Below are 20,561 nucleotides of genomic sequence, written 5' to 3' on the forward strand. Positions count from 1 at the left end.
TGTTGACTCCAGGATGAGATCCGTTTGGGCAGCAGACTAATGTGGATTCCTTCTTTTAGACTGTTCTGTGTCCAATTTGGCAATCTGCACGTACTGTAGCAATTGTTATGTGGATGGCAGTCCCGTCTTTCAGCATAGTGGTTGACTAATGGTGCCTCTTGAATTACTGCAGTGTTAGCTTTAGTCAGGACAGGTGCAAAAGCTTCGCTGTCCTGGCGTGAGCATAGCAGACCCTGTGGTGCATGTGGACCTGCTTCTGCTGTGCCGTGAGCATAAAGGTAATCTGAGGACATGTAAATTTAGAGAAGACGTGCTAAGCTGGTTTGAATTTAATGCGCAGCCCCGTGGGGTAGGTGTGTAACTCAAGACAACGACCTGTAGCTGTTGACACACAGCAGTCTGCTGGGCTTTGTGCCTTGGCAGACCGTAGCATGAGGGAACCGCGCTGAGGGCTGTATGGTTTGCAGGCCTGGTCTCAACGTGGTTGGGTTTTGCCCTTAATTCATGCTCAGTGCAAGGATTTGTGTGATGCATCTTGCTGTTGGCCACCACCTCTTGCTAGCGTTGGAAGTTAACTTGAGCCGTAATCTTCTAGTGCCCGCTGTTAATAGTTATTAATTGGTCAAAAATTGAAACAGCTACACGAGACCAGTTGCTTAATGTGATTAAATAAAAAGTGAGGTCTGAAGAGCCTGTTTCAGTGGGAGAAGCCTTGTAGCCAGACTGCTTTTTTGGAGAGAGCTCCTGTTGGAGATAGAACAGCCTGTCATTGAGCGGTGGTGTTGCATGGAGTCTCCCTGGAGTCTGGAGGCTGCCCGACATGGCACTTGCTACCTCCTTTTGCTTTTCTTTGCCTGCGGCTGGGTGCTTCGTTTGGTAGCTGAAGAAGACAAGCCGAATTGAGACATAAACGTCATAAGCAGGAGCTGTTTCTCTGAGTGGAGCCTGCTAGGCCAGCTGAGTTCGAGTCAGATGGGATCACTGAAGTTGCTACTTTAAAGATAGCTTCGATATTTAAGTCATCTTCTGAGTATTTTGCCCATTATCACTGGCTGGTTGCCTCTGTGCAGTAGCCCTTTCCCTGTTAGGGTTTGCAGTCCTTGCTTTCCTGGAAGTTGCCCGCTCTGTCTGTCGGGAGGTAGAGGACTGGCAGTCCCTCAAAGCTGATGCATGTTGCAGTCCCCCTTAAGATTTATTTATTCAATTCTTCATGGCTCCTAAATTTTGATTCCTTTCAACTTTGTTATGGACCTTGAGTTTGGAGGGGTTTTTTTTAAAAAAAATTGTTTTGGCTGTGTGGGTGATTTAGTGGTAATTATTGTCTCTAAGAAGAGTATGCAGGATTCTGTATATCTCAACTCAACTTGAGACATAAAAGCACAAGGGTTTTTTTCGGATGTACCATGCAAATGTATCTCTTATTGATAAACAGGCATTTAGTTATTCCAGTTATCAAATATTATTTTATGAAGCCTGAGCTATTCCTGTTCCATAGCAGCCCTTCTCACTTCGATAAAGACAGAAATGAACCAGCAATTTTAGAGACCGGTAAGGATCTGTCCTTCACCTGGCGGAGGGAATGGTACCGATGTGAATATGCTCTGTTGTTGTAAGAGGTGAGAGATTTTTAGCAGGAAGCTATTTTTGATAGCTCCTGCTGGGAGGGAAATCTGTTACCAAGATAAATTTGTCTATTCAGCATGCCTCTGCTTCCCACTTCTGAAAGCCAATTAATTACAGCTCTAATGGCTAATAGTATTGCAGATGCAGGTTAATTTGTACTAATATGTCCCTGAAGATGGATTTTCTTTCAGTGGCCAGCAGCCAAGTTTCCACTGAAAATATCTTTTTGTGAAAATGATGCTAAGTATCACTCCTGGATGCTACAGCCATAGCATATGATGTTTGCTGAAGATCAGCTGCTTAAACATCACCTAATTTGCTGCTTTCTGTAGTGCTGCGCTCAAGGAACTGATGTGTCCCAGGTACTCAGGGGGGCACTCAGTGACAATAATCTTTATGTGAACATAAAATTACTTTTTTCCCCAAGGTAATTGTTAATGAGGATAAATTGCAGTCATGTTGCTTCATTTGAAAACGTGGCAAAATGAAAACACCGGGCATCAACACAGCCATATTTCCAGTGCTCTGGTATATGAGAACAGACGTGGGCTAGATGAGCAGAATTGCTGATGTAGGATTTCTTCCTTGTATTATTTTTGTGAAGTCATTACACCAACAAATTTAAGGAACCGCTCTCTCTGTTAATTATGAAGACAGCTTAACCATCGGTACTCTAAATAACACCCAGATTAGATGATATGGTTAACTATCTTGGCCATCAATGAGGATACATTTCTTTTAGCTTATCAAAGAAGACAGGAGCTGCTGTCGGTTGGAGTGAGGGCCTCAGTAAGCATGGGGAGATGGCATCCTCTAGTGGCAGAGAGAGGTGGAACCGAGGTGGCAATCTTGGCTTGCGTAATTAATTGCAAGGTGGGGAGGGGGGCAAATAACCTCTGTCCGCCGTTATGGAAGGTGGCTATGATCCCTGTTGTGGAAATTGTAGGTGCTCCATTATGCTTTGTAACATTGTGTGGTGCTTGGGTGAAAGGCACTGAATAAGCATGAGATTACTGTGCGGTTAGTTTGTCTTGCTCAGTTTGCTGCGATATCCTGAGAAGATTCCCAGGACGGTTGATGCAACTTCATTAGGTCTGTAGATGAATGCGAGTAGGTTCTTCTGTTGTGATTTTAAGACATTCTTCATCAAAAAATGATGAGCACGGCACTTACCCAAATATCCCTTTCCTACCTAACCTCCTCTTTTAGAAGAGTTTTCTATAGTTTAAAGATATTGAAGCATGTCATCTCACTTTCACAAATTTAAATGTGTATTTTTTCCCAACATAACTCAATAGTGTAAATGAGACATCTAAAACAGAAATGAAGAAATCCTGACTTTACTAGCAGAGAATCAAGAAATTTCTTCTGAATATTTTTGGGGTTATTATTGTGTTTATTTTGGGCATTTTCATTTTTAAGTTGAATTTAAGATGAGTGGAGAAAAAATACCTCGCGCTTCTCTAGAATTCTGGTGAGCAAGTTTTATGGGAAGCTCTTATGTAAAGGGTCGTACAGGAGACTGTGTGGGAGTGGCTGTTTTACTCCAGAAGTAGAGATGACCGGCAATGAGAGAGAGAGAATCTAGCCTGCTGCTTGGTTGGCACTGCGTCAGACTCCTGGAGTTGTTGCCGGAGGATAGTAACGCACTGATATTTTCCAGCTTGCAATCAGAAGAGCAACACTGAAGAAGTCCTTTACACCAGTACTGGTGGGAAGTGCTTTAAAGAACAAAGGAGTACAGCCGTTGCTGGATGCCGTCCTGGAATATCTCCCCAATCCTTCAGAGGTTGAGAACTATGCTATTCTTAACCAGGGGTAAGTATATTCATGAGCATACAAAGTGGTCTTGGAATCAGGTTCCAAAGCAGTGTAATACGTAGCAGGAAACATTACTAACAAAATACATAATTTTGCACAAACTTCCAAAACAAAGCAAGCTCATCTCTCGTTTGAGGGTTACTGTTTATACTGGTACTTTTAACACACATTAAATTTGGAAAACACTATTATCTGATGAGAAAGTACTTTAGAAATTAATGGCAACCCTTAAAACCTTGCCTACAGTAGAGGAGAGAGCACATCTGAAATGTTTTATTCTTTGGATGTGTTTGTTGAAGTAGATGTGCCTTCACAGTTCGGAAGCATGAAACCCAGCATTAGAGCCAGTGAATAGTCCTTAACATTCCAGTCATGGCTTAGGGGCGGCTGCCAGGTCTTTTTAATGTATTTGAGTTGTTCAGATAATATAATAATAGCTAAATAGAAATTGTGCTAATAAATACAGTTGATGGCTTTTTCTCCAAGCGGTTACCTGACTGAGTCCTCAGTGTTGCTCTGCCTCTCGCTGCCTCTGACATCTGCCTACTGGGGTAGACTAAAACTTCTCACGTGGCTTGTGAGTGTTGTCAGTAGAGTTACTGCAATGTATCTTCACTCTAAAACTGGACTTGCTCATGTTTTGTGTTTGAGCGTATGATTAATTGCCTTCAGGGCAAAATAGTTGAATGATACAAAGGACTAGTGATATTTGTCATAGTTTCGACCTCCTTTTTGGGGTCCGCTGCAGTTTCTTTGAGGTACTTTCTGAGCTTATGTGAGCTATGTATGTGAGCATCATTAAGTCTCTGCTATAAACCTGTGAAACTGAAGGCCCTTGGGACTTTCTGAGGTTGGGTTTATGTTTTAGAGGAGACTGCCATGTTTGATTCATAACGTAAACTCCTTCTTCATCCCTGTTTTTAAGGGATTCTGAGGAAAAATCCAAGTTTCTGTTGAACTCTGCTCGCGATGATTCCCAGCCTTTTATCGGCCTCGCTTTTAAACTGGAGGTAAGCTGTTACTGGTTTCTTTTCTAGTCTAGCAAAAACAGTGGAGAAGCAGGGCATTTTGTGCAAGAACTGTTGGTGTACCTAAGTCCTACATGCACTGAGCTGGTGGCTTGGTGTTGATGCCTGGGCAATGCCTTTCATTTTTGGGGAAAAGTACACATTTAAACCTTTGTATTTTTAGTGTATCTATTTGTGCATGTGATGGCTTTTTTACTTGGTCACTATGTATATGGTAAAGCTAAACTGAAAGTTTCTAGAGAACAGATGCCCAGGACATTACCTAGCTGACTTTATTCAATTGCTTGCAAGTTTCTCATGCTACCAATATCTGACCTCTGCAGAGGAACTGCAAAAGTTGTACTCACATTGTGTTATCCCTGAAGGAGAAAGGAAGGTATCCAGATTCATTATTTGTGATTTGAATAGAAAACAGATTGGGTCCAAACAGATAGTACTACCAAAACTTATCGTGGAACAAATTTAAAATTGGTTTAAGTTCAATTTAAATTTAACTTAAAAAAAAAAAACAAACAAACCCAAACCAGTTTCAACCATAACATCCACACATGTATCAAGAAAACACGCGGTTTTAACCAAACAAATTATTTGCCACCTAGAGAGTAGCAGTTCAGATTTTCATATGGAAAGTGGCTGGCCAAATTGCTAGTTGACGTATGCCTCTGTTGGGAAGGTTTAGGACTGGTAAAATTGGAGAAGAAAATTGCCAGGAGATGCCAAGTTCCATTCCAGAGCCAAGTGAAAGCTGAGACTGTTAAAAAAAAAGAAGTTTCATTTACATGTCTAGTGTGTAAATTCAAAACAGAAATATTTCTTCAGTCAGTGCAGATCATGCTTTGAATAGTAGTGGTCTTGACTCCCAGGAGGTTTATATCTGATTTTTAATGAATTTTGATTCCAGGCTGGCCGTTTTGGGCAGTTAACTTATATTCGAGTTTATCAGGGGATGCTGAAGAAATCTGATTATATCTATAACACCAGGACTGGGAAGAAAGTGCGTGTACAAAGACTCGTCCGTATGCATTCAGACAACATGGAGGTGAGTGTGAGAGGTACAGCCCACAGGGATTGCCTTTTGAACCATTCTTACTAAACAAGCTTCTTGCTTTTCAGCTATATTTGAAGGATGTGATATATCAAACTTCTGCTTTTGTTGTTAATTCATACTTGCCTGTAGCACTTAGAGCTCTACAAGAAAATGGAATGATCTCTAGTGTATTATTTCCACTGAAGTGGAAGAATCTTTGCCCAAGAAGCATTATAAATTGTCTTTGAGGTGATAGCTAAAGAAAGCTAGCTGTGGTGATACAGAGATAAGATATCTCTGTATCCTGTACTTCTGGGAGAGGGGTATTAGGATTGGCAAAATATACAAAAAAGTTTCCTTCTGTGTGATTACTGAATAAAACTCTTAAACTAAAATTGATTCTGAAACTTGTGCAAATCCTGCCCTTCTCTGTTTAAGATTCCTAAACTCTACAGCTCGGTCAGGACTGCCTGAAACACGGTATGTTGCTTGTTTCACATCCTTGCACTAGAACAAGTTAGCATCCAATCTGAGGTCTCCTTTTTGTGCTTTGAATAAAGAGATAAAAGATTTGCAGAGCATTTTATCAAAGTCGGAATTTTCAAAGGACCTTAACTTCAAGCTTTTAAACACAGTATTTATATATCTTCTTAAAACCAGGTGTAGTTTGTAATATAGCTTTCAGTGTTATCTAAACAGTAAACTTTTCTTTCTTAAGGATGTAAATGAAGTTTATGCAGGAGACATATGTGCGCTGTTTGGAATTGACTGTGCTAGTGGGGATACGTTCACTGATAAAACCAGTACTGACATTTCCATGGTGAGTACACCTTTTCGTCTGTATGTTTCATGCATTGGAATTTACCAGGGTTTTGTTGTAAAAGTTTGTAATCGCTTGTTCAGTTTAAATATATTTTGATGTGTATGCAACTGCAAATGTTTTTTGTTATAATTCAAGGAGCCTGAATATATAGAAGTTATGGTATGTGCAAGAGAGATACACACCTGTTCACTACGTTTGACATCAAATGTTATTTCAGTGTTAGTGAACTGTTCTGGGCTGTTAGAAGTGGATGCCGTTACCCCAAAGTATTACGCTATGTATTTGTATGTGTATTTAAATACATCAGTTTTAACCTGATAGGAAGCCGAGTCTTCTAACTAGTGTGAAATCCAGAAATCAACTCTCACCTAGGAAACAGCGTTGGAAATACTGTGGTTGGCAGTACACGTGCATTATGTTACAGCCTTGTAGCTCAGGAGAGTTGCCAGATTTTGCTACCCTATAATATTAGATACAAGCTAGATAAGTAAAACAGTCATCCCTGTTTGTAACCCAGAATCTTTGTGACCAAACTTTTCTGGAGAAAAAGCATCACCAGGTGCACTGGAACTTGATTGTATGATCTCTTCCTTTATGGTCATTGCAGGAATCAATTCACATCCCTGATCCTGTCATTTCAGTAGCCATGAAGCCTTCCAACAAGGTAGGAGCCTGTAATTCAACTGCTTTCTGACTGAGTTACCTTTCCTCTGCTGCTTTCATTATTTTATGTGAGTTAGCAGTTAAATATGGAACCACAGACTAAAACGAGCCGTGTTTTAAAATGTTCTATCCAAAGTACTTAAGAACACATCGATCATTCAGCATGTGACTGTGTTAGATGGTAGCATTTAGCCATCAGGATGCATGTCTTTGACCTGCGTAAACGTGGACTTGAAGTAACTCGAGGGATAAATAAATTCAGTTACAAATGTATAGCTGTGTTTCACCAAATAACCTCATGAGAGTAGAAATGCTAAGCAGCTGATGGGAAAACTTGACGCCTTTTTGTTGTGTGACTTCTGGATGTTGAGTTAATGTTTCCTTTTGTGTGTGACTGTTTTTCAGAATGACTTCGACAAATTTTCAAAAGGCCTGAACCGCTTTACAAGGGAAGATCCTACTTTTAGAATCCATTTTGATGATGAGAGCAAAGAGACCATTGTTTCAGGAATGGGGGAACTGCACTTAGAAATCTATGCCCAGGTAATTTGGAAAGCAGATTCCATGGGCTCTGCTTTTGACTGTTCTCCCAACCAAGAATTCTCCTTTCTTTCTGGCTAAGAACTAAAATGTATCTGCAGATGGGCTAACTGATGCCAGCCTTTATGCCCAATTTTGTAATTGGGTGCCTGAGCACACGTACATTTACAAGATGTTTGGAGGTGCTCAACTCCGCTTGCTTTTGTGTAAATCAAGGTTATCGTGTGACAAGAATTTTGAGATCTTCCTACTAGAAAGCACCGTGGCATTAACATGAACAATGCCGGCTATTTAGGGAAGAGCTTTAATTTCTCAGTCAACTTTTGAAGATTCTTTCTCTCCAGTGGTTCTATTTTGAAGGCTTGTAAACTATTTAAATGAAACCTCTGCCTGGAATACTTTTATTTTCTGGTTCAAATCCGTAAAAAAATGTTGTATTAAGCACTATGCTTTGCTTTAGCAGCCTTTGCTTATAATTAATTTTATGGTTAGCTGTTTCCTACAGGAGAGAGAAATATTCTGTTTCTGTGTTTTTAAATGTATCATTCCATAATAAGAGACAATGCAGGCAGGAGGGAATAGTTACAGTGATCTATTTGTTTCTTTCAAGTTGATGCTTATAATTTATTTTAGTCTAAGACAATAGATGTATCTGAAATGTTGACAAAAAGAAGAAAAGATGGCTTTTGTCTTGGAAAACTTAAACTTGAGTAAAATAATTATTGCTGTTCCCTTTTCCTGTAGTTAAAGCTATAGCCCCTAAACAAGGATGAGTACGGAATGACAGTGAATTATTTGTAACATTTAAAAAAAAAAAAAAAAAACAAAAAAAAAAAAAAAACACAAAAAAACCAAACAAACCCCCACCAGGACCCCAAAAATCAATCCAACCCCAAGGTTAACCCTGATTAAGCTTCTCATTTCAGAAAGACTCAAAAAGAAAATAATTTCCAACGTATTCTTCCAATGGAAGAACACTGCATTTCATTCTGTTTTGTTTTTTTTTCCCTGCAGCGAATGGAAAGAGAATACGGTTGCCCTTGCACCATGGGAAAGCCAAAAGTTGCCTTTAGGGAGAACATCTCCAAACCTGTGCCGTAAGTATTTGTTCTGGCAACAGAAGTTTTTAAAATTTATTTTGATGCAGAACTTGATTACGTAGCAAAAAAAAGTGCCTTTCGAATTATCAGATCAAAGCATGATGTACAGGAAACTGTTAATGGAGGAAGGACTTTCTTCTTGGTACCTTGATTGCCAGTCCACTCAGACCAACTTATCTGCCCTCCCTTCAAATGCTTATTGTAGCATTTGAGCTTCTTCCATGGCGGTATCAGGTGGTCTGTTATCCCGACGCATGTTTTGGCTGACGGCTGTCCTGTGTTACTTGAACACCATGCTGTGGGTGCCAGAGAACTGTCATTTGCCAGGGAATGATCTCCTGTGGGTAGAAAATACAACTGTAGAAAGTGAGAAGGTATTTTCTTTGCACAATACTGATCAGGAATTGACTGCTATGATACAGCCATACCTGGACTGATTATAAGTAGGTTGCTCAAACACTAGTAACAGTGCAGGGTAAGCACTGTAACGCACACTCCTGCTGAACTGTCCAAATATCTGAAGTTCTCCTGCAAGCTTTTTCAGCCTGTGTTGTGCTCCCTACTGCTGCAAGTACATTTTTCTTTCATTAGGCAAGTTTTGCAGCTCAAGCATGTCTGTGTTAGACCCCTCTTACTGTTAGTGCTATTGATAATTTGGGACACCTGCCCCTCACCAAACAGGGCACAGTGAAGAACCTACGCTTTTGTTCTGCAATTAGTTAGCTACTACTTCTCGGGAATTTTTCTTCATAGAAAACTTGGGATGTAAAACCACTACAGATGTCCCAACTGAACTGAGAGTGCAGCAGGGTAGGAAGCAGTGGAGCTAGAAGCAGGGAGCGAGACCTCTAATTGTTCTCAGTGGATGATTTATTACAGGAGGTTGCACAATCAAGGAGAACTCTTTCAAATTTTTTGTGTTTTTCTTAGGAAAACACTTGCTCAGATCAGAAAATTAGGATGCAGAATACCATAGAATCTAAGTACTGTTCTGGGAACCAAAGTTTCTGCTGCTTCTGGGAGCTACTGGGGTAGATGATGCCTCTGTGTACTGGTTCACCATCACTGTCCTCTAGTGTAGAAGCACTCTGCAGCTCCAGCTGGAATGCAGCTAAGTGGTCCAGGATGCTGGCAGCTGCTTCTTCCCTTTATCCCTGGCCAGTTTGGCAACAGGATCTCCCAAGAGGAGAGGGCTGTGAATGACCAGTGTGTTGAACCTCTGCCATTCCCAAGAAGGGTCCAGAAATAGCTGAAAATTACTGTCTGCTGACACAAGGTGGAGACCTGGTGTCTCCTGCTTGCGTAGGGGCAGAAGCCGGTAATGCTGGGACAGATAGTCATCGTTTGCCTAATCTCATCCCGTTTGCTAACTGACCTGCAGGCAGCAGATCTGTGACCGCCCCACCATCTGCGTGTCTCAGCTGGAGGTTACAGAGTTGGCAATCTTAAAACAAAAAAGGCTTTCTAGAACCAAGACTTTACCTGGGACACCATGTCATGAAGTAGAATCATGTAGTCAAATTCAAGATATTCATCACTTCTTTTCTGGAAAGACAAAAGGAAAAGGGTTAAATCTGGGGCTTCCACCATCTTAAAAGTAGTGAATCGGTTCTCTGGCAGCTTGTGTTTACAAATAGAGCAGATGGAGCTTAGTCACTATAACAAGACAAAGAGATACTGTTTTGTATTTCTTTCAACTCCAAAACTGCGTTTGAGAGACTGAATGTGAAACTTCAAACTGTGCTAATTCCTCCCTTAAAGAAGCTAGATATATCTCAACTTCAGGAACTCATTTGGGAACGGAACACCTGATTCTACAAGGTGTTAATTTAACCCAAATAATCCTAAAAAACTGTCAGTAGGATAAGACTTGGAACGCACTCCAGAGGCCTTACAGTGGATAACAAGTTATCAGTTTGTGTGATTGTGTGAGCGACAGAATACCCACTGGCCTTTAGAGTATATTCTTCACGTATCTATTCTTCAGGGAAAAGAAAAGGAACAAAATTACTAAAGAGATGACAGCTGATTTAGTTTAAATTAAGTAGACTACTTAGTTTAAACTAAGTAGTCTTCTGTCTCCCTTATCCTTAAATTCATCTGGTTTGTTAAGGAGGGTTTTTAAATGTTGCTTGTGCACAGTCCTGCAGCACCTGTGAACTGCTTACAGATTGCCATCAGAGGGAGCAAAACATTAACAAATCGTGCTCCCAGAATGAGTTTCTGCCCTTTCCTTTATACCCCGAACTTCATGGGACTTCACTGGCTGTTCTGAGTGGCAAAACATTGAGGCTCTGGAAGTCTGTCCTGAAGACTCCTGATACGTGGGTTTTCTAAATACGAAGTCCTGCTCCTTTATCCTAGCTCACATACTAAATTTCCTTGAATTTAAAGTTGACCATCCTTTTAGAAGTTATTCTTAACTCACAGTGTATTTTCTCCAAATAGAACAGAGAAGAACTGGGAGAAGCTATAGAATTCTGTTAATTTAAAAACAAACCCAAAACCCGCGCTCTGGTGATAATTTTTCTGAAAGGAAGTGGCTTTATCAGTTAAGCCTGATCCAGGCAAGAAGTCTGCAAGGCCTGTTGATAGTGGCAGCTAATGACTCAGTTAATTTGAATAGCTGTAGTGAGATTTGCCAGTCTTTTATTTCTTAGCTTAGGGCAGATCCAGATCTGCTCAAGATAAACACCTCACTTGTAACCACTCAGAAATAAGCGAAAATAGAAAACATTTTGTCCTGAAGTATTCTGTTCCCTTTCTGTCTTGTGACACATCTTCCTGAATTCAGTTTTCTTATCATAAACTTAATTGATGCTCATCCTGTTAGTATAAGTGATGCAGCTCAACTAAAAATTAATTTTTGTTCCCCCCCCCCCCCAATGTTAAAAATCAGTAAAAGTAAGTTTGGGAAGAACAAAGTAAAAAAGCTAATGGTGAGAGTGGAATTACATCAGTATTTTCTTTCTTGATTAGCATTTTGAGGTGAACTAGCAAATGGCTGGAGACTGCAGTACTGCAAACAAAAGCGATGCAGATTGTGTTTTATTGAATTTGAGGGGCAGCCCATTGCTATTTGTCTAGACATGGCTATCGCAGAGATGTCAGGCAGTATTACTGTGACTGATTGCTAGATCATGGTGTAGATCAAGAGATAAAGTACCATATTCCAGTGCATCTTATGCAGATGCAAGAATACTGTCAGCTGGGCTTACACTACAGATGAAAGGCAGGAAAGTAATATAAAACCATAACCAACGTGATGACCTCCAAGTGGAAGAGTCAATTTTCTTAACTAAATAAGCATAGAATACTGCTCTTGCCAAGAAGACACAGCTTCTATAAGCAAAATTTATGAAGAGGAGGAGTGATCTAACTAAACACTCAAGCATTCACTATTTGCTAGAGGAAAGGAGTAGGTGGAATAAAACCCAAATACTGGCATAAAAATGAACCAGGCCAAGAAAATCAGACACAGTTGAGGTTTCTTGCTTAAGAACTTACCTTCAGCTGTACTCTAGTACACGCCACACCTGCTTAGCTCTTAAATGCTATTTTTCTTGCAGGGCATTGATGGTAACTTACCACTTGCTTCACATGTTTAATTTGGGCGAGTTGGAACTTAGTGTTTTCCGTTGAGTTCTGCCATATCACATAGCCAGAGGCGACCCACGCTAGCAGGTGGATGGGCTCCATTTCTGGGGGCACGTTGCCGTGGCTGTCTGGCAAACAAAATGAATAACATACATGAAGCAAGAGTCGTGGAGTTGCAGCCATTAACAGAACCTCATCACCTAATAGTAGGGTTTGGTGCTAAAAGTCACGCGCTTATGTTCCTTGCTGCGTCAGAGACCTTCCACAGCCACAAACAGTGAGCAGGACGCTGGTAAAGGGAGAGGTGACAGTAGCAGGAGGTTTCCAAGAACAGTCACATGCAAATCACGTATAGCTTCTGGATTTCAGAAATAAGGAATATATTTAGTAGTATTGTGATTGATGCACCAACCTAATAAGAGAAAGCAAAGCAGCATGTGTTGAGAGTAGGGCTAACGGCCTGAGCCCCTCGGCCCCTGCTCGTTTGGAAGGGGCTCCCATACAGATTGTGGACCACCACCAGTTTGCTTCTGGCCATGGAGGACATGGTCTCAAAAATTTCCTTCTCGCCCAGACCCCTTCTTTGTACCTGGTATGTTTTCTGCCACAAGCTCTTTTTCCAGGCTCTTGACTCGATTGTAGAATATGTTATCTGCTTCATCTGTGTTCTTAAGCTCTCCTTCAAGTGTGAATTGCACATCTGGAGCAATGTTTTTGTTGCCCAGATGATAAAGAACCTCAGCAGTGCAGTTAACAGTACTGTCCTGTTACAGAGTTAATTATGGGTATTAATACTTGATTAAATACATTTGTAATATTGGTAATTGCACTTCTAAAATGTTTTTTCCTTCTTTATGTAATTGCCATTTTCTCTGAGTCTGGCCCATAGAGATTTGCGATTCTTTAAGACAAGGTTAAATTCATAGTATTTCTGTGACTCTACCATAAGGACAGTTCTCTTTCTGCAGTGATAGAAAGGGCAGTGTTTGTGGTGCAGAATGTCACTTGTGTTGTCACTCTTCAGCTGGGAGTAGTGGGTTCAAATAATTCCAATTTGAAACTGAACAACACTGAAATGTCCTTGTTATCCCTCAAGCATTTCCTTGTGTCATAGTACTAGGTATGAGATGGTCGGGGTTTTTATGGTGTAGAAAATGGGGGTTCCCTTTTGGTAAAGTTAAGCCTTTTGTTTTGTTTCGGGTTGTTTGTTTTTTTTTTTTACCTGATTTGCAGTATAGAAAAATCTGAAGCACAGTACCAGGTATTATTAACTGGCGGGCCCACTGGCCTCAGCTAGGATCAGGAGCATAAAGCGATGGCTTTTTATTACACATCAGTAGTGCCAGCTTCTGCCCACAGAATGTATTAATTAAATAAATCTGAACTCACTTTGTCAAGGACGTCTTCTAATTCCAATTCCAGATAGTACTTATGCCCAACATCATCGATGTCCTAAATAAGGAAAACATTAATAACATTTATTTTGTAAATTGAGTTATTTTGCATACTGAAGCACACTGCAGCAGTGCCATTCTCTGCAGGGCCTATGCAGAGCCAGGATATTCTTTTATTTCTTCCTGCTGTATTAAGATCACTCATTTAATATGCATCTGGTGCAACATTTGATTAGTAACTCCTCGTCCATTCCTACTCTTGTATACTACTTAATTGCCATATTTGGGCTCCCCGTATGATTCTGTCCAATAATGTGCTGCTTGGTTAAATATTGAGGTAAGAGCCTTGGGTTCCTTATATTATTTCGCACTTCATTATGAACTGTATCATGTCATATTTTTTGGGGGGTATCTGCAACAATGACTTAAAGCAAGCAGGTTAGTTTTGCTATAACCCCTGTTCTAGCAGGTTTCTAGCAAATCCAGGTAGTCACGGAAAGAGCATCCTCCTCCCAAGTGAGGTTCAGTAGCCACCGAGGTTGTTCCCTTGCCTGTTGGAGGCAGCCTTGCCTTGCCCTCATCAGTTCTATGTGGAGCAGTTGACACATGCTGGAGAGAAAGGGATGCCATCCAGAGGGACCTGGACAGGCTTGAGAGATGGGCCCATGCAAACCTCATGAAGTTCAACAAGGCCAAGTGTAAGGTCCTGTGCCTGGGGCAGGGCAATCCCAAGCACAAACACAGGCTGGGTGGAGAATGGATGGAGAGCAGCCCTGAGAAGGACTTGGGGGTGGTGGTTGATGAGAAGCTGCATGGCCAGCAGGGCGAGAGAGGGGATTCTGCCCCTCTGCTCCACTCTGGGGAGACCCCCCTGCAGTGCTGCCTCCAGCTCTGGGGCACCCAACATAAGAAGGACATGGACCTGTTGGAGCGGGTCCAGAGGAGGCCACAAAGATGATCAGAGGCTGGAGCCCCTCTGCTGTGAGGACAGGCTGAGAGAGTTGGGGGTGTTCAGCCTGGAGAAGAGAAGGCTCCGGGGAGACCTTAGAGCCCCTTCCAGTCCCTAAAGGGGCTCCAGGAAAGCTGGGGAGGGACTCTGGATCAGGGAGGGGAGCGATAGGACAAGGGGGAAAGGTTTTAAACTGAAAGAGGGGAGATTTAGATGAGATATTAGGAAGGGATTCTTGACTGTGAGGGTGGTGAGCCCCTGGCCCAGAGAAGCTGTGGCTGCCCCATCCCTGGAGGTGTTCAAGGCCAGGCTGGATGGGGCTTGGAGCAACCTGGTCTGGTGGGAGGTGTCCCTGCCCAGGGCAGGGGGGTGGAATTGGGTGGACTTTAAGGTCCCTTCCCACCAAAACCGTTCTGTGATTCTATGAATTCCTGCCAATTTCTCCCTCCACGGAGACAAGCTGGCCCTTGGACGAGCAGATAACCAGACACCGGCCCCGGTCACCCCCCGGCCCCCCGGCCCTCACCTCCCTGCGGGCGCGGCGGAGGCTCCGCAGCGCCAGCCCGCGCCCGGGGCTGCCCCGCCGGTAGCAGAGGTAGCCGGTGGCCAGCGCTGCCGCCCGGCTGGCGAGGCCGTGGCTCAGCGGCACCTCCATGGCGGGGGGACCCGCTTCCTCTTCCCGCAGGAAACGGACGGGGCGGAGCGCGGCCGGGCCGGGACCGGGGCCGGGGCTACCTCCTCCCGCCCCGCCCGGAGCTGCCGGGCCGAGGGCGGTGCGGGGACGGGCCGTGACACGCGGGGATTGTCCCACCGCCGGGGAGCCGTGTGTCCCCCCCGGCCTGGAGCCCGGCCACCCCAGCTGGGTGGGACAGGGGGTGGATGTTTCAGAGAAACCTCATATCCCGCCAGTTTTAACAGTTCATATTGACGATTTGCCCCCCGATTACCCCCTTGTTCAATGTCTGCACCGAACATCAAAGTACTCTGTAGGTGGAAACTGTAGGTATGTGTGGAAACAACAACAAAAATTACTGCTATTCACTCAACAACAAGCATAAGCCTAAAGGTAAGCAGGCTTTATTAGCCTTGCTTGCCACACAGAGAAGCAGCTTGTTTTTGTGGTTGTTTGTGGAGAGATTTAACCCATTACGATCTCTCAGCTTCCTGCTTGCAAGATGAAGAACGGTGAAGAACTCCCTCTTTGTGCATTAAGTATCCTCAGGTGCTGTTTCTGCCGCTGCAGTGGCATTTAGCCGTTTTGGTTACATGTAACCAAATGGAATAAACCAAAATGGAGAATGGGAACTTTTTCCTTAGAAAACTGCAGTTAGAGCATGGTTTGTGTAATGAGTAACGGTATTCTCTGGGGGGATTTGTTTGTTCTTAGGTTTGAATACATACACAAGAAACAGACAGGCGGAGCAGGCCAGTACGGCAAAGTTATAGGCGTTCTTGAGCCCCTGGATCCGGAGGACTACACAAAATTAGAATTTGAAGACAGAACCGTTGGCACAAATATTCCAAAACAATTCATTCCTGCTGTTGAAAAGGTACAAAGTGTTTTATGTGTGTGTACGATACGAAAAATACCGATTCTTGTTGCTTTCCTGCTATGCCGTCTGTGTTTACTGTGACTGTCTTGCTCCAGGCAAGGAGGCTTTTCCTGTTACCTCAGTGGAAGCAGAGTCAAATTTGTGTGGCTTTGCTTAATATTTTACATTCCGAGGTTTTCCACTTAATTTAGAAGCTGCTGTTTGTTTTCTTTGGTGGTGTGTGCTTGCTCTATTTCCATAGCAGTGCAGCACTCCAAGAAGTAGGCTTTCCTACTTTTTTTTTTCCCTACAGTCAAACAAGCCTCCTCCTGTCGAATCTGCTTTTTAATGGCCCTCTTCTGCTTTTGATTGTGGCCACGTGATTGTCATCTCTAACCCCAAAATATGTAACTTTTTTTGTGATTTCTCTGAGGCCAGTTATGGAGGAAACTGTAATTAAGCTAGATTTCCTGCATGAATTGCTAAATATTCTTTTTCATCTCTTCTGTGGTCTTCCTCTGTGTCTGTCTCTCTGTAACTGTGTAATTTATCACATACTGCTTTAAGTAGTACCTAGCATAATCTCTGAATTCCTAAAATAATTCCTTCATTATTCCATGATGCAACACTTAAAAGCTTTTTTCCAAATCCTGGAAAAAGCATGTATTCTTAAAGGAATCTTGTTCTTCATTCCAGTGGTTAGAGTAGTTCTTTCCACGTGGAGCATTCTTTCAGTCTTTGGTCATACAGTCCCTTAACAAAGCAAAATCCTGAGTACGTTTCTTTTTCTTGTACTTTTGCATGTTACATGATTTCTGTTTTAAAAAAAAAATATCAGTATCAAACTGAGGTGCCAAAGAATGAGATACAAAGTTTTCAGACACTTGGGAATGACAGTTTTTCCCCACTGTTACTTTCTTCATTATCTTATCAAGCAAGAAGGTCCATTGGGTAGACACGGGATTCCTGGCGTTTTTGTTATTGTTGTTTTCTCTTTGAAGTTGAATGTCTTTTATAGGCTGTTGTTAACGCCACCTTTTTAAGCTTCATTTTCGTCTACAAACAACTAACTTTGAGATGTTATTTGACAGGGATTCCGAGAAGCGTGTGAAAAAGGTCCAGTGTCAGGGCACAGGATATCTGGAGTCCGGTTCGTCCTAGACGATGGTGCCCATCACATGGTGGACTCTAATGAAATCTCTTTCATCAGAGCAGGGGAAGGAGCCCTGAAGCAAGGTATAAAGCTAGTCGTTAGAACGCATAATCCTGCTGGCTTCTGTATTGTCAGAGCTAAATTTAACGAGCTCTTTTCTATGGGTTTGTTTGTTGCCGCGTGTATCCATACATGTATTTAAAGTGTGGCCAGTTGTGTAGAGCAGAATATATGCAAGAGTTTATAGAAATTTTGAGGGAGGCACAATAATCCTTTTAGTTGTCCTAGAATAAATAAACACCAACAGCTTCATTCTTAGACGGGTATGAAAAGAACATTTTATCAAACTGTCTGCCTCCCGGCATTGCAGTCTTGGGAATAAAAGGCAGAGGAGCTGGAATTCCACGTAGCTGATTATTGTTTTCCCCCACTGATGTAAGAAACGCTTAGCATTAACCATGAAGCGCTTCTTTGCCATGCATAGGGGTGTCTTGAATTATACCAGGTTTGTTCTTTGATGTTTGATTATTTAGTTAAGTGGTTTTTTTCTCCAGCTATGGAAAATGCTGCTGTGCGTATACTTGAACCTGTTATGGCAGTGGAGGTGATGGCACCCACTGAATTCCAAGGAGCAGTGATAGCTGGAATTAATCGCCGTCATGGAGTGATCACAGGACAAGACGGCACAGAGGGTTACTTTACTCTCTATGCTGAGGTTTGTGTTCTTCACTGGTTCCTGACCTTTTCTTTTCCTGCCTTGCCTTTCGGCTCCATTCCTGTTTTGCTTATTGACTAATATACGTAAACCTGTAGCCAGTTTTTTCAGTGGATAAACACAGCATTAGTTTTTCAGTGCATAAGCATAACATTAATTTTCAACTCGTACACTATTGGTGAACCTGTTATCTGTCTTGCTCCAGAGAAGCCAACTTAACCTAAAATCACACGGTGGCAGAGAAAGGAACAGAACACCAGTTTCTTGAGACGGGCTGGCGGTGCTGCCTCAGAGGGCAAGACACCTGTGCGGCAGTAGAGGTGCACAGAGTTCAGGGGGAAGGTCTTTTTGTCAGCTGCCTTCCTCCAGCTGCTACCTGCATTAACTGTAATAATTGCAGATAAATGCAAATGACTTGCTGTCAGTGTCCCTTCTTTTATGTCCCTTCTGAAAATATATTTGTTCTCACGTGAGGTCGTATAGAAGTGTACGTCTAACAGTGGTGGTAGGGTAAACTGTTTCAGTGAAGCCTTAGCTAATGACAAGCCGCACCCTGCGTCACTTCTGCTTTATGAATTGTGTCTAGAGCCGCGGTCTCGAGATATTTCAAGTGTTACGATCTCTTATCTGGTGACGCAGGTTGCTGAATTTGGGATGCTCTGGTATCTGCTGCATTCACACTCTAAAATTTTTGGGGTTTCTTGCTGAAAACATGTTATGAATATAAATTAGTTTAAATAAGAGGTACTTCACAAAAATACGTCATTTGATCAGTACTGTTTACAAAGACCACCAGATTTTGATGACTCTTTATATCATAATTGAGATTAATTGGATGATAACACAAAGCTGATGGAAAATTACCTTTTTACAAGAATAGTATGCTTGGATTTTAGGTGCCACTGAACGATATGTTTGGATACGCCACCGAGCTGAGGTCTGGCACAGAGGTAAGTATGCTCAGTACTTTTTACTAGAACATATTTATTTCTGTAAATCAAGTGTGCTGATTTGCATCATCATACACATAACATGTGCAGCAGTAAAAGCGATAAAAATCAAACCAAAATGCAGAATAGGTGAATAACCTTAGCATTTTTACTGTTACTTCAACTGCTTTTTAATTAACATAGCTATCATTAGCTATGTCATTTCTGGCCAATAAGTTCTTTCGTACTTTGAGGAAAAGATTCAAATTTGCAACTAGTACAAAGTGATAGGTATCCGTAAAGGTATTAAATTCACAGGCTGGAAAAGTTGAGGCATTAAATTACAAATGTCTGCAAGTAGAAGAGATTTTTGACAGCAGTGCTCACATTATTAAGATGTCCTTCTTTAATGATGTATGTGCTTATTGAATGCATTTGAATCTGGCGAGTTTGTGTATTATTTCACAGATTAGGGTGTGGCCGATGCCCTAAACAAGTTTATATGTTTAACATCCTCACTTTGACCATTCTTCTTCCAACTCTACAGGGAAAGGGTGAATATACAATGGAATACTGTAAATATCAACCGTGTTCGCCCAGCACTCAAGAAGAAGTTATTAACAAGTACCTCGAAGCAACAGGACGACTTCCTGCAAAAAAGGGCAAAGCCAAGAGCTGACTTTTTTCCTCTTGAGCACATTGAACAGTTTTTCACAATCTTCTCTAAAAGCTGGGTTGCCCAAGCGGTAGAAGCAATCAAGGCTGGCTGGATAAGTGCAGGTTGCAGTGGGACTTGGGCTTGAAATTTCATCGTAATATCCTTCTTTGTGGTTTTCTCAGAAGCCACCAGAAGATTACAGCGGAATTGTTCACGTGTAAATGCTGCTCCTTAACAAAATATATAAATGTTAAAACACTGGTGATAATTTGTCTTGAAATTTGTCTTAATCCATTTGCATTAAAATAATTTTATTTTTTTACTTGATACATCATAATTTTCTAATTAGGCTAGTTGCTGTTTCTCTGGTTTTGAATTTTTAAAAATTTTTAAGAATTTTAGTTTAGGAGACTAAACTAAACTAACTGTGAGCTGCTGGACAGGCATGGGGGGTGAATTGTCATCCAATACTGAGCGGTTTTCACATACGTGCTCCAAGCGCACATCCTTTAGCTCCTGCTTTTAGATTATCCAGTTCCAGAGAAGGAATGTCAGCTTTCCCTCCTCCTTCAGAAACATTAGCAGCCTCCGAAGTCCTAACGAACTGCACAAAGTCATCTGTCACTGCGACTTGCTTGTCACCACATCTGCTTATCACTGATGGTACAAGGCATTTGAAAAGAGTTGATAATAATACGTGTAGAAATTAACTCTTTCCAGAACTATGAACAATGTGGATTTATTTTATGTGCTTGCTTTCTTGGCTCTCTGTTAGAAAACCAAAGAAAAGATCTTACAATCTTACAGAATCTTACAATCAAGAGGGCGCGTTGCTGATGATGCTGAGCTTGGGAATCAGTTGAGCAGATCTTGCTCACTCATAGAAGAGAGATAAAACAAGGGCGTCACAGTTGTGTGAGAAAGAGAAGGTATTAACATAAATATTTTTTCTTAATTACTACCAGAAGATCTATGCTGAATTTTCTTTGCGTGCTCTCTCTTCCTGACC

General features: G+C 41.9%; 2 protein-coding genes across 2 annotated transcripts in view; one reads left to right on the forward strand and one right to left on the reverse strand.

Annotated features, from left to right (window-relative positions):
* Positions 1–19,814, forward strand: part of GFM1 (G elongation factor mitochondrial 1) — a 24,663-nt gene extending 4,849 nt beyond the window's left edge. Inside the window, exons 7-18 of the mRNA XM_063337408.1 lie at positions 3,287–3,441; positions 4,370–4,454; positions 5,374–5,511; positions 6,218–6,319; positions 6,930–6,986; positions 7,391–7,528; positions 8,540–8,622; positions 15,953–16,115; positions 17,189–17,333; positions 17,805–17,965; positions 18,862–18,915; positions 19,442–19,814. Coding sequence (XP_063193478.1) covers positions 3,287–3,441; positions 4,370–4,454; positions 5,374–5,511; positions 6,218–6,319; positions 6,930–6,986; positions 7,391–7,528; positions 8,540–8,622; positions 15,953–16,115; positions 17,189–17,333; positions 17,805–17,965; positions 18,862–18,915; positions 19,442–19,573 — 1,413 coding nt within the window. The 3' untranslated portion in view covers positions 19,574–19,814. The remainder of the gene's footprint in view (positions 1–3,286; positions 3,442–4,369; positions 4,455–5,373; positions 5,512–6,217; positions 6,320–6,929; positions 6,987–7,390; positions 7,529–8,539; positions 8,623–15,952; positions 16,116–17,188; positions 17,334–17,804; positions 17,966–18,861; positions 18,916–19,441) is intronic.
* LXN (latexin) lies at positions 8,645–15,239 on the reverse strand. Its single transcript, XM_063337417.1, has 6 exons — positions 15,092–15,239; positions 13,612–13,674; positions 12,812–12,986; positions 12,214–12,350; positions 10,108–10,170; positions 8,645–8,963 (listed from the first exon to the last, which is right to left on the reverse strand). Exons 1-6 carry the CDS (start codon positions 15,218–15,220, stop codon positions 8,868–8,870), a joined length of 663 nt encoding a protein of 220 aa, XP_063193487.1. The 5' UTR covers positions 15,221–15,239; the 3' UTR covers positions 8,645–8,867.
* Positions 19,815–20,561: the final 747 nt, after the last annotated feature.

The sequence above is a fragment of the Chroicocephalus ridibundus genome, chromosome 6 (genome assembly GCF_963924245.1).
Source record: "Chroicocephalus ridibundus chromosome 6, bChrRid1.1, whole genome shotgun sequence".
Lineage (NCBI taxonomy): Eukaryota > Metazoa > Chordata > Aves > Charadriiformes > Laridae > Chroicocephalus > Chroicocephalus ridibundus.